The following is a 13,576-nucleotide window of genomic DNA, read 5'->3' as shown; positions in this document are numbered from 1 at the left end:
CCCCACCCCAAACTATGCCTGAGGCACCAAGCTGAGGGCCAAAGACCGGCGGGAAGGGTTCCCTGGACCCCATGCACAGGGAGAATCTGCCCTAGTTCTTGCAGTATACTCAGAGATCCTGCCCACCAAGCTGAAAGCGAACACTTTCTCCAAAGGAGTAACTTCCAGTGAAAGAATTTCTTAAAAACAAAACAAAAATACAGATCAACTTCTCTTCCTCTACTTGGAAATATGTGAGCAGAGCCAGTTACTGTCTAGACCTCTGGAGGAATGGAATCACTATGAAATAGCTCTGGCTACCTTGAATTACTTTTAAACAATGAGGAGCGATATTAGAATTGTCCTCTGATCCTTTCTTGCCATAGCGATGACTCCAGGAAAAGTTGGTAATAGCTCTATGGGGAGTGAAAAATCGGAGTACTCTTTCGGATAGCTCAGACCCAAAACGCCTCCTAGCCATGATAGTCATATACGTGATGCTAGACGCAAGCGGGAACTTCTGGAGTAACCTTATCTTGCTAATTGTGTAGACAACGGCTTATAAATTGAATAGATTCGAATCTCTCTAGTCCTGGATTTTCGGTTGCCTCCTTTTGCTCCAGCGGTTGGAGCTCTCCTTAGCTGTCACATGAGAGGTTCGGCACCATCTCCCCCACGGTGCTAGGGATGGTAGGAGTTCTCTCCCCGCCCCCACCTCCTTCGTGGCAAAGTCTCTGATCCCCTTCTGCCAAGGCAGCAGCCTCTCCGGGAGCCCATCCCCGGTAGAACATCTGCGCGTTTCCTCCTTGATCTCACTCGAAAGTCGGTTTCCGCGGGGGATGGGCCTCAGGTAGGCGCCGGGCGCGGCCTGGGGAAAAACACTTGTGGAGCATCTGAAGCGGAAAATCCAAGCAGATGTGGGGCGGCCTGGGCCCGCCCCTTTCCTCTTGGGGCCTCAATTTCTTCCAGATCAGTTTCCTAATGGAAAATTTCTAAGAGGTGGGGGGTATGTAGAGGCGTGCTGGTGCACCTCGGGGTGCGCCAAAGCGTGCAAAGCAGGACTGGGGGTGGGGGCGCCTGGTGAACACGCCATACTCCGGAAGCTTGCTGACCTCAATATGTGGGTCACCCCCCCACAAGCCCTCTTCCTGCCCCCCAGCCTCCCTTCATTCTAGATTCTGCAGGCTCCTTCCAGGCCAGCAGGGGAACTCCTGTTTTGGGGGGGATGCCCAGACTTCAGGGTCTTTCGTGGCTGTTATACTTCTCCCCTGCAGGCCCCTCTCTGCTCTGGGGGAGGCACTCGGAGTTGGCCCCAAAGCATAGACTAGGAGCCCTGGAGCAAGGGACACGCAGCAGGTGTCCCAGCCAGCGGCCACCGCTGATGTCCAGATCATTCTAATAAGCACCTATTTAATGCTTTTCCCACTTTACACAGAGCCTGTGGGTGTCCCTTCTAAGTGTAATAGGGGTCCTAGGCTTTCCTTCTGGTAGAAAGAGCTCTGGGACAGGCACGCCCTGGGGAGGGGATCGTTCTTCTTTCACTATTCCACGCAGAAGTCACTATCCTTACCACCCAGGAAACCTCGAGGTCTGCTTGCAAGTATGTTGGGTACTTTCGGTGATGGGGGCGTGGGAGGGAGCTCAGACCCATCGCGGTGTGTGTGTGTGTATCTTGAATGATTGTGTCGGGGTCATATACAATGCCCGTTTCGCTGTCTGCTGAGGCAGGCTTTAGTCCCATACCCCCAATTCTACGAGTCTTCAAAAGCTCCGTTGTGCTACTTCTCGAACCCCTCGATTCGGACCCGTCCTGCTGATGCGAGAACAGCTGCTGTGAAGATGAGATGACGAGATCTCATATACGCTTTCCCGGAAAATCCGGGAAATTTGGTTTAAGAAAAGTTTCTGTTACTTGCTGGGTCTCTCCCACTTCCACTTAGCCATGTTCCTGCGATCTGAGTAATCCCTTTCAAGCCTAGGAGGAATTCTCTCGGGTCCATAATTGGGGATCGGAAATCGTGGGGGTGAGGGGAACGTTAAATCCTCCCGAAGCCAGGAAAATGCCGGAGCACACTCAAAGGCAGCCTGAGCAGCCTTCGGCGGGGCCCAGCCCTCAGGCGGCAGTCCCTGCCTCTTGGAGCCCGTTCTCCGGGAAGCCTCAAGACGACAGCAGTCTGAGCAGTCAGGCGCGAGATCCCGGGCAGTGAAGCGGGCCCCACGCCCTGCGTTTGGGTACTGCGTACCCTCACCGCTCGCGCGCCGTCCAGACCCTTCTGCACGCACCTTTGGAAACAGGAAAGTGCTCCTAGATCCAAAACTCCAAGGGAAAGTGCTGCGCTCCGCAGATGCTTGGGGGCGGGGGGCACCAACTCCGAAACTCGCGCTGCTCTGTGGTTTCGGAGCGCCAGCCCCGGGAGCCAAGGTCAAGGCTGTGGGTTCCGCAGGGCGCGGGGCTGCGGGGACCAAGCCGGAGTCTGCGCACACGGTCTTGCCCACCGAGGGAGCTAAGACGCCTTCAACGGCGTCCCTTCAAAGGGATCCCCAGAAAAGGTCAGGAGCGCCCGCAGCAGAGTTGGTGGTCCTCTTCTCGCCCCCCACCCCAGGCGTGAGGGAGGGAGGCGGGTCCCCGGTCAGTGAGTGCGCGGAGCAGCAGGCTCCTACCCGGCCGGGAGGGAGAGCGGTGGCCGCTGAAAACGGAGATCCTAGCGCGGAGCGCCGCAGCCCCCGCGTCTCTCCGCTTCCGCTGGCCCACCTCAGTATCAGGCGCCCCACAGTCGTACAGTCTGCGGGACTCGGTCGAGGGACCCGCAAGACCCCGTGCCCCGAGTCCACTGCAGCTGCCCTCTGACCCCACGCGCGGGAGAAGCTGGCGTCCTCCCAGCGCGCACATCCGCGCGATGACCGCAGTATTCAAACCGCTAGAAGGGCGAGGGTCGGTGCGACCGTCGGGGATTGGAGGAGAGCCCTCCTGGGGTTGCAGGCGCAGATCTGGGGCGGGGGGTGGCGTGAGAGTGGGGTAGGAGGACTCTTGCGGGCCAGTGTGGCCCGGAGGGAAGGCACCAGGACGCCCTATGGCTGCATCTCCAAGTGTGCCTCCCCACTCCAAGGGCTTCCGGGGCCACCACCTTGGCTCCTATCAAGGCTCACTCGATTACTCGAGCTCGGCCACCCCCGGCCTGAAGTACCCGCCCCAGCCGCGAGTCCCCAGAATTCCGGCTGCACAGAGTCGGGCTGCAGGAGCGGGGACTGTTGGACCCTGTGCCCGCCGCCGCCGCCGCCGCCGCCCTGGGCGAGGCCTGGCGTCTAGGCTCGGCTCCCCCGTCCCCTCCTTTCGTCTGGCCCGCGCGTCCCCGCGGCCTGCAGCCCCTCCGCGAAGGCGCCGATCTTTTTTCGCTCCTGTGTTTCGAGGAGAGAAAGGGCAGAAGGGGCAGAGGCTCTCTCCCGCTCTTTCCTGAGGAAGGGGGTCTTCCCTTCGGACCTGCCCCCTTTCGGCCCTCGGACCTGCAAAGTGGGGAAGTGAGGGCGCGGGACCTGCGGGAGGCCCGGAGGACTCGAAGAGCACAAGCCGGAGGGTCAAGCCGCCTCCCCTCGGCCGCGCGCTCCCAGGACCTGTCTGGGAGCCACAGAGGAGGCTTGGGCATCCCTCCCTCGCTTCCGTCCCTCCTCCGCTCCTCCCCACCGCGCATCCTAGCGCCCAGGTCCCGCGACCCGCTGGCCGGAGCCGGTCCCCACGGCGTGCTGTGTGCACTCACCGAGACTTCCTCGAGGCCGGGAGCGCGCGGGCCTCTCCTGGGAGAGTCCCTGGAGGCCGCGACGCGGAGGCGCGCCTGTGACTCCGGGGCCGCGGCGGGGTCGGGAGGCGAGATTCGCCGCCCCCGCCCCCGCCGCGGGCCCCCCCCCCCCCCCTCCCCCCCCCCCCCTCCCCCGGGCCGCGGCGGCCGAGTGCTCCGCCCGAAGGCGGGTCCGCCATAAACAAACGCGGCTCGGTCGCACGTGGACCGCGGAGCTGCTGCGGCTCGCGACAGATCGCGGGCTCCGGGCGCCGCGGCTCCAGGCAAAGGGAACCGCCAGGGAGGGCAGGAGAGCGCGCCCGGGCCGGGCCCCAGCCGCCTCCGCCCCAGCTCCCCTCCGCTCCCCTCCCGCTCCATGGCTCCGCGGCCGCCGCCGCCCATGCCGCCCTCCAGTCCGGAGGGGCCTCTCGGCAGCGGGTACGAACACTCGATCAAGGACTAAGCGGCACCGCTGCCTCCTCGCTGGCTACTCTCCACCTCCTAAGGAAAGCCGAGACGCGAGAAGACAGGAGGGAGAAAGGAAGAGCGAGCAGAAGCGAGCGGGAAGTCGGGCTCTGGGCACCGCGGGACAGTACAGCCCGGAGGAGGCTGCGCCCGGGGCGGCGGGCAGAGCGCGCAGCTGCGCCGCTGGGTTGCGCCGAGCTCCGGGGCCCAGCGGCGGCGGAGAGGCTTCTCGGTGCCCCAGGCCTGCCCCGCGCACCTGCCCCGGGCGGTGCCCCAGACTCACCTGGCTCCCGGAGTCCCCTTCCCCATCCCCGCCGCTGCAGCCGGAGCGGGGCTCCGAGGGCCTGGAGCACCGCCGGGTCTAATATGCCCGGAGCCGAGGCGCGATGAAGGAGAAGTCCAAGAATGCGGCCAAGACCAGGAGGGAGAAGGAAAATGGCGAGTTTTATGAGCTGGCCAAGCTGCTCCCGCTGCCGTCGGCCATCACCTCGCAGCTGGACAAGGCGTCTATCATCCGACTCACCACCAGCTACTTGAAGATGCGGGCCGTCTTCCCCGAAGGTGAGGCCGCAGGTGGGCGGCCGAGAGCCTCGGCCCAAGCGGGGAGCTGGAGCTGGCTTGAAGCGCCAGTGCCAGGGAGTCTCGGGGAGGCCGCGCCGGGAGCTTCGGCTCCTGTTGGAGAGAGGAGCCAGGGTGTTGGCGCCGTGGGGACTAGACCGTCTTCTGGCCCAAGTGTGGACCCGGCGAATCAGGAATTGTTTTGTGATCATGCTGGTCCATTCTGGTTTCCCTCCTTTTCTTTTCTTTTCGTTTCGTTTCTTTCCTCTTCTTTTTTTCTTCATGTCTTTAACTCTACCTTTTATTTTTTCCTTCTTTCATTCGTATCTCTTTTTCTGGGAGGGGAAGTGTGAGCACCCCAGCCGAAGGTGAGACGTGCTTGCTGCTCCTGGCCTGGGAGACAGCGGAGTGCGCCCGGAGGCCCAGGCCCTGAAGGCCCTAGCCATGAGCAGGGCACTTGTTTGGGGCCCGGGCCTCAGATTTGGGCCTCTCTGGCTGCCTCTTCTTTGCTCCCTTGGCCTGCGCAGGGCAGGTCAGGGTAGGAGAGACCGAAAGTAGGTGAGCTGAAAACCTGCAGGCCAGAGAGGGGACTAGAAGAAAAATGGCAGGCAGGCCAGAACACAGTCTTCTTTTCCTGACTGGAATTATAAACCGGAGGGGCAGGTGCCACGGTAGGCAAGGGGCACCAGGACCCATGGGTCCAGCAGACTCCAGTGGTAAGTAATGGCGTGCTGGCCAGCATTCCCTGCTAGCACATGGCCTGCGGGTGACCATGGCTGCTGGGCTGGGCACTTCTGAGCAACAGGGCTGGGGAGGCCTGGTCACCACAGCGTTCCTTTTGGTGTCCTGGTGTTTCTCAACCTATCACCTTTCAGCATCTCTGTCCCCAGACAGGGTGGCTGCAGCCTGGCGCGAGAGATTCTGACCCTGGGCTGAGACACTGCACGGGGGGCCTGCTGGGCACTCCAAGACTTCTGGGCTGAGGAGCCCCTAGCGCCGTGTGGAGCTCCAGAAGCCAGTGGGGAAGTAGACACAACTTCAGCTGCAGGACACGGAAGGTGGCTGCACTGCAGCGACAGGTGTCCTTTGGGTGCAGGCTGCCTCCATTAAAGCGCCTGGCCGGCGACCAGCCAGAAGCCAGTAAGCTTGACCTTTGCGTTGGTTGCCCCTAAGCCTGTTATAAGTAATTGGCTCTGGGTCTGGAGCTGCACTTCACACTGCCTCCAGGGCTCAGAGGGCCTGTCGCCCAGCGTGACCTGCAGCCCTGCATCACAGCTGGCCGGGGAGTCTAGCCCCCCCTCCCCGCCCCCAAAGCTAGCCGTAGCCCTTGCCTCCCAGCTGGGCCATGCAGCCTCCAGCCCTTTCCTCCCTGGTGCAAGAGCCTGTGACCTGTACCTCCACCCTAGCCCCATACACCTTCTTTCCTTTTCCTTCTTTCCTTTTCCGACCCCATTATAAAGACGTGCCCCACTCCAGCCCCTCCTACTTGAAGTTGTCAAGCGGGTGGTCGCTATTAGTGAGCCCAAGGGTGGTGATCCCTCTACCAGAGAAGTAGAAAATTAAAATTAAAAGAGAATTGGGTTTTACGAGAGTCGAGTCTCCTTCCCACCCCGGAAGGAGAGGTGGTGAGCCCGTTTTTGTTTTTCTTTCTTTCTTTCTTTTTATCTATCCCCCCCACCCCAGTGAGCTGTTTCTTAATTTGCATGCTGCAAGCAGGTGGGGAACCAGGACAGGACCCTGGCCTCCTCTCACCTCCCCACTGGAAATAAACACATTAGAAGCCAGGACTGGAATATTAAATGATTTGTTACCAATGATTTCAAGTAAGCCAGAAATTAGAAAGGGAGGCCTGGAGAAAGAGGGCTAATTGTAAGCCATTTGTTGTTTGGAGAATTTCCAGGAAAGCCTGCTAAAAATTGGGAAGTGGTGGGTGTACTTCTTCTGCAGATTTTTAAGAATTTAATCTGGGTGTTCTAACTCTGGGAAGTGAGTCTCCAAGGCCTTTGAGCCCAGAATTACGTGGCCCTGAACCCTTTGCAGAGGTGGGCTTGCAGAGATGGTCCAGTAATCGAGCACCAGGCCCTTGTGCTTTGTTGGGTAGTGTGGTCTGGTTGAGGGGTGGCCTGGATGCCTCTTGGGGGTGACTGTCGAAGTTGGAACTCAGGGAGGGGCCTGGAGATAATTGTTTGGCCCTAGAGTTTTGGAAATGGCCCTGAACCTCTGGGTCTAGACTGATCGGGGGAAAGGGAGAAGGCAGTGGTCCCGACCGGCTCCCCCGCTGACCCCCCTCCAGCAGGGCCTGAGCAGGGAGGTGGGCACTTGCCTACATGGGTGGACTGGGAGACCCAGGACTCCTCACTTCATTCAGAGGCCTGGGGCCTGCAGCTCTGGGCGGTGGCGCTGCTCCCCTCAAGTCAGTCTGGGGCACAGAGTTGTAAAGTTGGGTGCCTGGGCTGAGAAAGAGGCGTTTAGAGAGAGACCTCAATTATGCAAAATAACTCACTCGCCATTCCGTAGCTCCTGAGGGCGGCCTGCGCTGTAACTGATTTTAGCCTCTGTTCTCGCGCCTGGGTGTGCGCCGGGGGGGAATGGAGTAGGGCCTGGGGGGCCGCCTGGATCCGGGTGTCAGCATCAGGGAGGTTTAGGGCCAATGCAGGCCTGCACGGTGGCAGCACCTCCCGGATCTGCTCCGACTGTCGGCTGGCTGCGGACTGAAAGATGCCAAGTGAAACCGGTATCTCGAGCTCGGTCCCGCTGTTCCGTAGTCCCGGAGCAAGAGGGATCCCTGAGTGAAGAAGGATCTAGACGCCAAGGCCAAGTTAGGACTTTGGGAGTCAGAAAATGCATAGCACAGTCCAAAGGAACCACAGGCATCCCCAACTAACCCTCAGTCCCTGAGGAAATTGAGGCCAGAGAGGGACGGGCCCTTTCCAGGGTCCTACACCAAGGGCAAGAGCAGGAGGTCGCTGCTGTGGCCGCTGGCCGCCGCCTGTCCTCTCGCTGCCCATGGCTCCTTTCATCCTGAGACCACCTGGGCCAGAGGACAGATAGAGGAGCTCGGAGGAGTCCCCCCCTCCCCGGGGCAGAAAGAGGCATAGGAGCCAAGGTGGACACTCCCCACGGAGGTCAGACTGGCATTGGCGGTGCTGGCAATTTTTACAGCCCGTTCAAGGTTGTGCTCTGTGAAGCTGCCCCACTAGACTCCCCATCCTTGTCTGCAAAATGGGCCTATTAAGAACTCCATAGCTGTACCAGGTTCCTGGGATTAAGGGTGAGGAGGCGGAAATCTAACATGTTCTTACTCCAGTCACTTCGTCCTGGGAGTGCGAGTGTTTCCTGAACCAGGCATGGCTTAGATGGCAGAGTGTCCCCACTCTGTGCGCCTCTGGGACTCACTGTCTGCAGTTAGAAGACCTGCTATTTTCTGCCGCCGCCCCCCCCCCCGCCCCTGCTTAATAGCTAAGAAATGAGAGGGAGCCAGGGAAGAGGGCAGGAAAGCAAGGCTGGCTTTGGAAGTGGACTCAGAACCAAAAACTCTATGTGTTCACTGGTGGCCGGGAAGGCCTGGTGCACGCAGGGCTCAGGGAAGGGCTGGGCCCATGATCTGCCTGTCCTCTTTGCTTTGTGGCCTTCCTCGTGTTTCTTTGGAAACACAGAGGCACCAGGTGGGAGAACTCTGCTGCTCTCTGGCCATAGCTGCTTGGTGACCATCCCAGGCAGGACGCAGGACAAGTTTCTCCCTCAGGTGATGTACACTGGGCCTCAGGAAGCCCGAGTCAGAGCGGCAGGAACACAAGGCCAATCCGGTGGCTTAGACTCCTTCCCAGGAGCCAGGATTCCGGAGTCGGATTTGACCCCCAGCCGCGGGGTAGGGACAGGAGCGACTGGCCCGTGGTCCCAGCTGAGGAATGGAACTAGAAACTGAGGCTGACTTCCTCAAGGAGAACGCAGCCCCTCCTCCTCCTTTCCCAGACCTGAAGACTCTGGACAGGTGCGGCTGAAAGCAGGGGAAGGGAGTGCAACACTGTTACTCTCACACAACAATAATGGGGGTTTGAGGCCGGAATCATTCCAGTGGTGGAATCTGTCTGGGTTTAGATTCAGGCAGACGGCTAGAAATTGTTGTTGGGAATGGAAACGCTTTGATTTAGACGGTTTGGTGAGAACAGACCCGCCCTAAACCTAGACAGACCCGAGCCCTTTCTCTACCGAAGCCCGAAATAATGTAGATTTAAAAAAAGAAAACAAACTTATTTTTTAGAATAACGTGGAGCTTTACAACCCTCTCCGCATCGCTCCGGGAGGGAAAGCTCACAGTCGCCGAGCAGCATGCTGTGAGCTGTGGGCAGTGGTGAAGGGAACTCCGGGGTGCGGGGGCCCCCGGCGGTTGGAGGCAGGAACCGGAGCGCGCGCGAGCCGCACATTCAGCGCCCGGCGGCCAGAACCCAGGCGGCGGCCGGGGCGCTCGGAGGCGCGGCGGGGAAGCCGCTCCGGGCGGCGCCGGGCCCCGCGCGCTCCTCCGTGCGGGCCGCGGCCGGGCCTCCGTCCCAGCCTCCGAGGCCTCAGCGTTAGGCGCGGGGTGGGGGGGTGCGGGGGGCCGGGCCTTGCGTCTGTTGTCTGAGCACGTACTCTGGCCGGCGGCCAGGCGAGGCCAAGCTGGAAGCCCCCTCCCTTCCCCGCTCGGCCGGGCCCGGGGAGGCCTTCTTGGCGCGTCCCCACAACCCCCCTTCACACCCTGGTCCCCGCCCGCTGTGCGACCGTGGGTTTGGAAAAGGGTCCAAAGGCCGGGCTTCTCGGGGACCCCGGACAGAACGAAGCATTCCAAGGCCGGAAGCTGAAGTGCTCGGGGGAACCCCAGAACCGTGAGCGTTTACATGGTCCTGGAGTCGAGCGAGGAAGGAGCACCAGCTCTGGGCTCCCCTAGAGTGGCGAGGCGGCAGCCCGGCCCCCAGCGCCCGCGTTACAACCTCGCCCGGGCGCGCGACGCCCGGTAGCCCTGGACCCGAGCCCCTGAGCCTGCCGCCCCCGCGGCCGGTAATGCTCCGAAAGCCGGGTTGTAAATACCCGCGGGCCGACCGGCCTTCCACGCCGTCTCCCTTGCGTTGGGGCGGGGGGTGTCGCGGTGGAGAAGCCGAGCAGCCGGCCCTTAGCCCCCAGCTCAGCCGCCCGCTCAGCCCCCGCACACCCTTCTTGACTTTGGAGTAGTCTGCAGTCAGCCCGTGTGACCTTGTGTCCTCAGATGGCCCACGATTCTCAAGAGGCCACGCTCCCCAATAACATGCTTCCTCCCCGGCAAGGGGCTAGTAGGCATGGAAGGGGTGGGAAGGCAAGAGAAGGCTGGACCAAGGCCGTTGAGGCACCACCGCTTTCCAGGGAACCCAGCGCTTTGCTCAGCACCCTCTGGTTTAGTTCATTTAATCCTACAAAACCCCCCACTTTAGAGTTGAGAAATAAAGGTTAGAGGTCAGGGCACTTGCTGGAGATCAGACCATCCAGACTGGCCCAGCTGGGGAGTGGGGGCAGAAGGAGGTGAGATCCCCCTGTGTCCCCTGGGAGCTCCAGAAAGGTCTGTCCTGGATTTTTCTCAATCCCAGATCCAATTCTCCATGGACGGGTGGTGGCAGGGTCAGATGGTCCCCTATCAACCCCGTTTAGTTTTCACAAGATCCCTGCGAGGAGTGTTCTTGTCACCACGTCAGATACCCAAGGCTGCCTTCCAGAAACCGCTGTCCATCCCAGGAGTTCTTATCAAACTCCAGACCCTTTCTCTGGGGTTGCACAGCAGGTGCTCAACAGCTGTTTGTTGACTGACTAACTGAGCACCCAGAGAGGCGGGACCATATTTAGATAGCTTCAGTGGCAGGAGAGCCTGGTAAGGTTTAAGCCAAACAGCCGGTCAGCCAAGTAGCCAAGTGTGGATACTAAGGTGCAGGTACCCACAAACCCTCAGAGCCAGAGGGGGAAAAAGGATTCCTGGCTCCCTTTCTCTTCTGACCCAGTGGCTGGCCTCCTCCCCACATGACCTGGCCATCTGGATTCCCAGTAGGAGGGAGTTCCCAGTGGATTTCCCTGCTGACGCATGTAGGGCAATTAGGATAGCAAACCTTGGCAGGGGAACCACAGGCCAGGCTTGGGGTGCTCCCCGCCATCCGGCTGCTCCCCCCACAGTCAGTGGAAGGTGGGTGCTCCCAGGACCAGATGAGGTCACTGATAACCTTGAAGGAGCTTAGCTCAGTCTTACCTGTCTCCCCTCATTTCTCAAACAAATAAAGCCCTTTGTTAGGTCCAGATAAGGGCCACGTGCCCGGCGCCTCACTTTTGGGGGGATATATATGGCTTTACAAGTACCAAGACCATTTTTTGGTTCTTGTTACAAACCTTACCTATTTAGTCTCTGCGTTTAGCCCAAAGTAGATTTTTTTTTTTAAAGATTTTATTTATTTATTTGACAGAGAGAGGCACAGCGAGAGAGGGAACACAAGCAGGGGGAGTGGGAGAGGGAGAAGCAGGCTTCTCGCGGAGCAGGGAGCCCGATGCGGGGCTCGATCCCAGGACCCTGGGATCATGACCTGAGCCGAAGGCAGAGCTTAACGACTGAGCCACCCAGGCGCCCCCCAAAGTAGATTTTTATGGGTGGAGTGAAAAGGTCTCACCCACAGAGGTTTCTTTCTTTCTTTTTTTTTTTTTTTAAGATTTTATTTATTTATTTGACAGAGAGAGACACAGCAAGAGAGGGAACGCAAGCAGGGGGAGTGGGAGAGGGAGAAGCAGGCCCCCTGCGGAGCAGGGAGCCCCGATGCGGGGCTCAAAGATCTGCCAGCAAAGCAGAGGTGTCAGGAAATTATGGGAAAAATTATGATATAAGAGAACAGGCTCTTTTGAAGTATCCGGGTATTTGAATTATATGAAAAATTGTCCTGTGTACCCAGTGCACTTTTGGAAAGGCCAGAGCCTTCCACAAGGCTTTTGGGAGAGCTGGGCAGGGAAGTCTGGTTTGGGTCTGCCCCTTTCCCAGAGGTACAGATTTCCCCTGGTCACCTGGCTGTGGACACTGCAAGAAGCCTAATCTGGAAGGCCAAGTTCACTTTTCCTGCTGAGCCAGGCAAGGCTAGTGTGGTGCAAACCAGGGAAAGGACCCAGGAGTTGGGTAAAGGACAGTTACCAGGGCACGGTTGTCCATTTTCAGAAATCAGGATTCCTGGGTCTTTATTAAATTATTTTTCATTCAAGTCCCAGGGTTTTTAATAATGGAGTAAACGTTGAGCCCACCAAGCCATCCTGCACAGATGGGGGCTGGGGGAGGAGGACCTGCTGGTGAGAGCCAGTGGTGCCCTATTATGGTCACTGTGGTCATCCTTGGAAGTGAAATTGGGCAGACAGTAATTTCCTGGGGTTAAGAAGACACCTCTGTGGAGGCTGAGGGGCTGTGATCCTGTTTGGGGGATCAGGATATGTGGAATTTAGTCACTTCCTTATGGGGAGACCAGGATAAGCCCCTAATTCCTACAGCCGAGGAGGAGAAATTAAAGGTCATCCCTTTTTTGCTGAACAGAGTTTGCAGGGAAGGGTCTCCAAAGCCTCTTGGGGGGGGGCCTGGGCCCTGAGGGGCTCTGGGGCCGGGCGCTTCCCTCGCGCTTGGGGTGGAGGCCTCCAGAAGCTGTGCTTCCTGACACCTGCGGGGACAGCGCAGGGAGACCCAGAGTGCCTACGCGGGGACTTTCCAGGCCACCCACTCGCCGCAGTCCGCTTGGGGGAGTTTTGTGGTCCCCAAATTCGCTGAGACTAGGCGAGGTTCCCCATCCCGCGCATCCCGCTCTGGCTTCGTGTTCCGCACTCCCCGCACGCAGCGGGCAGGGGCCGGTCTGGCCTGCAGGAAGGGAGGATAACTGATGTGCGGGCAGCGGGACGCACAGCTCACCCCGCAGGGGTGGCAGCCGGTGCACGAGTGGGCCTGGAGCCTGGGGCCGCCTTCTCCGCTGGAGGCAATGGGGCGCAGGCTGAGGACAGCAGTCGCCGGCCTTCTCCACGTCGCGCCTGGGCGGTGGCGCGAACTGGACAGTTGCTGGCCCGGCCCGAAGCAGAAGGACTCCAAGTAGCCGCTGAGGGTTCTCCCACCCGGCACTTAGCGCCGAAACCTCACCCGGCTTTTCTACTTTCTCCGGAATACGCAGAGAAAGCCTGGGATTTCTGGGGTCACGCAGCAGAGCCGGGGACACAGGAGAGGAGGCTTCGCCGAGCCGGGCCACCTTTCCCCTGGTGCGCTTTCTGAAACACTTGCGAGCTTCAGGGAGGTGGTGGGGGAGAGGCAGGATGTCTTGGGGGGGGGGCAGTTAAGAACTGGGGAACCCTAATTATGTGGCAACAGATACCTTCCAGTTATCGTCAGTACCTACAAGACTCCCACCGCCTTCGGCCCCTCCCCCGCCCCGCTTCGGGTGCGTTAGGAGCTTGTTCTGGGGAAGGCCCCAGGTAAACCCTTCCCAAGCTGGAGCACTAGGATCGGAAGAGGGACCGCGCTCCCGAGGCGCCTCTGAGGGCTGGGGAGTCCGAGGGATTACGTGAGGTTTAAAAAAAACCAAAAACAAACAACTTTTTTTATGCAGAAAAAGCTGCCTCCTGGACGGCTAGGACATTTCGTCTGGGCTTGTCTTTAGGAAAATGCATAGTTGCGGGCGACACAGTGAAGGGAGGGAGTGAGGGAGGGTCCTTGGGGGAATATTTACAGGTCAAATCGATATCCCCGTTTGGCTTCGAGGATGGCAGGTTTCAAAGCAGATTAGATTACTTTATGGCATTTCAAATAA

At 59.5% G+C, this 13,576-nt stretch overlaps 1 protein-coding gene across 1 annotated transcript in view; it reads left to right on the top strand.

Annotated features, from left to right (window-relative positions):
- The first annotated feature begins 4,600 nt into the window (after window positions 1-4,600).
- Window positions 4,601-13,576, top strand: part of SIM2 (SIM bHLH transcription factor 2) — a 50,450-nt gene continuing 41,474 nt past the window's right edge. Inside the window, exon 1 of the mRNA XM_044918989.1 lies at window positions 4,601-4,775. Within this exon, the coding sequence (XP_044774924.1) occupies window positions 4,601-4,775 (175 nt within the window). The remainder of the gene's footprint in view (window positions 4,776-13,576) is intronic.

The sequence above is a fragment of the Neomonachus schauinslandi genome, chromosome 1 (genome assembly GCF_002201575.2).
Source record: "Neomonachus schauinslandi chromosome 1, ASM220157v2, whole genome shotgun sequence".
Classification (NCBI taxonomy): Eukaryota; Metazoa; Chordata; class Mammalia; order Carnivora; family Phocidae; genus Neomonachus; species Neomonachus schauinslandi.
This window is presented reverse-complemented; position numbering and strand designations above follow the sequence as displayed.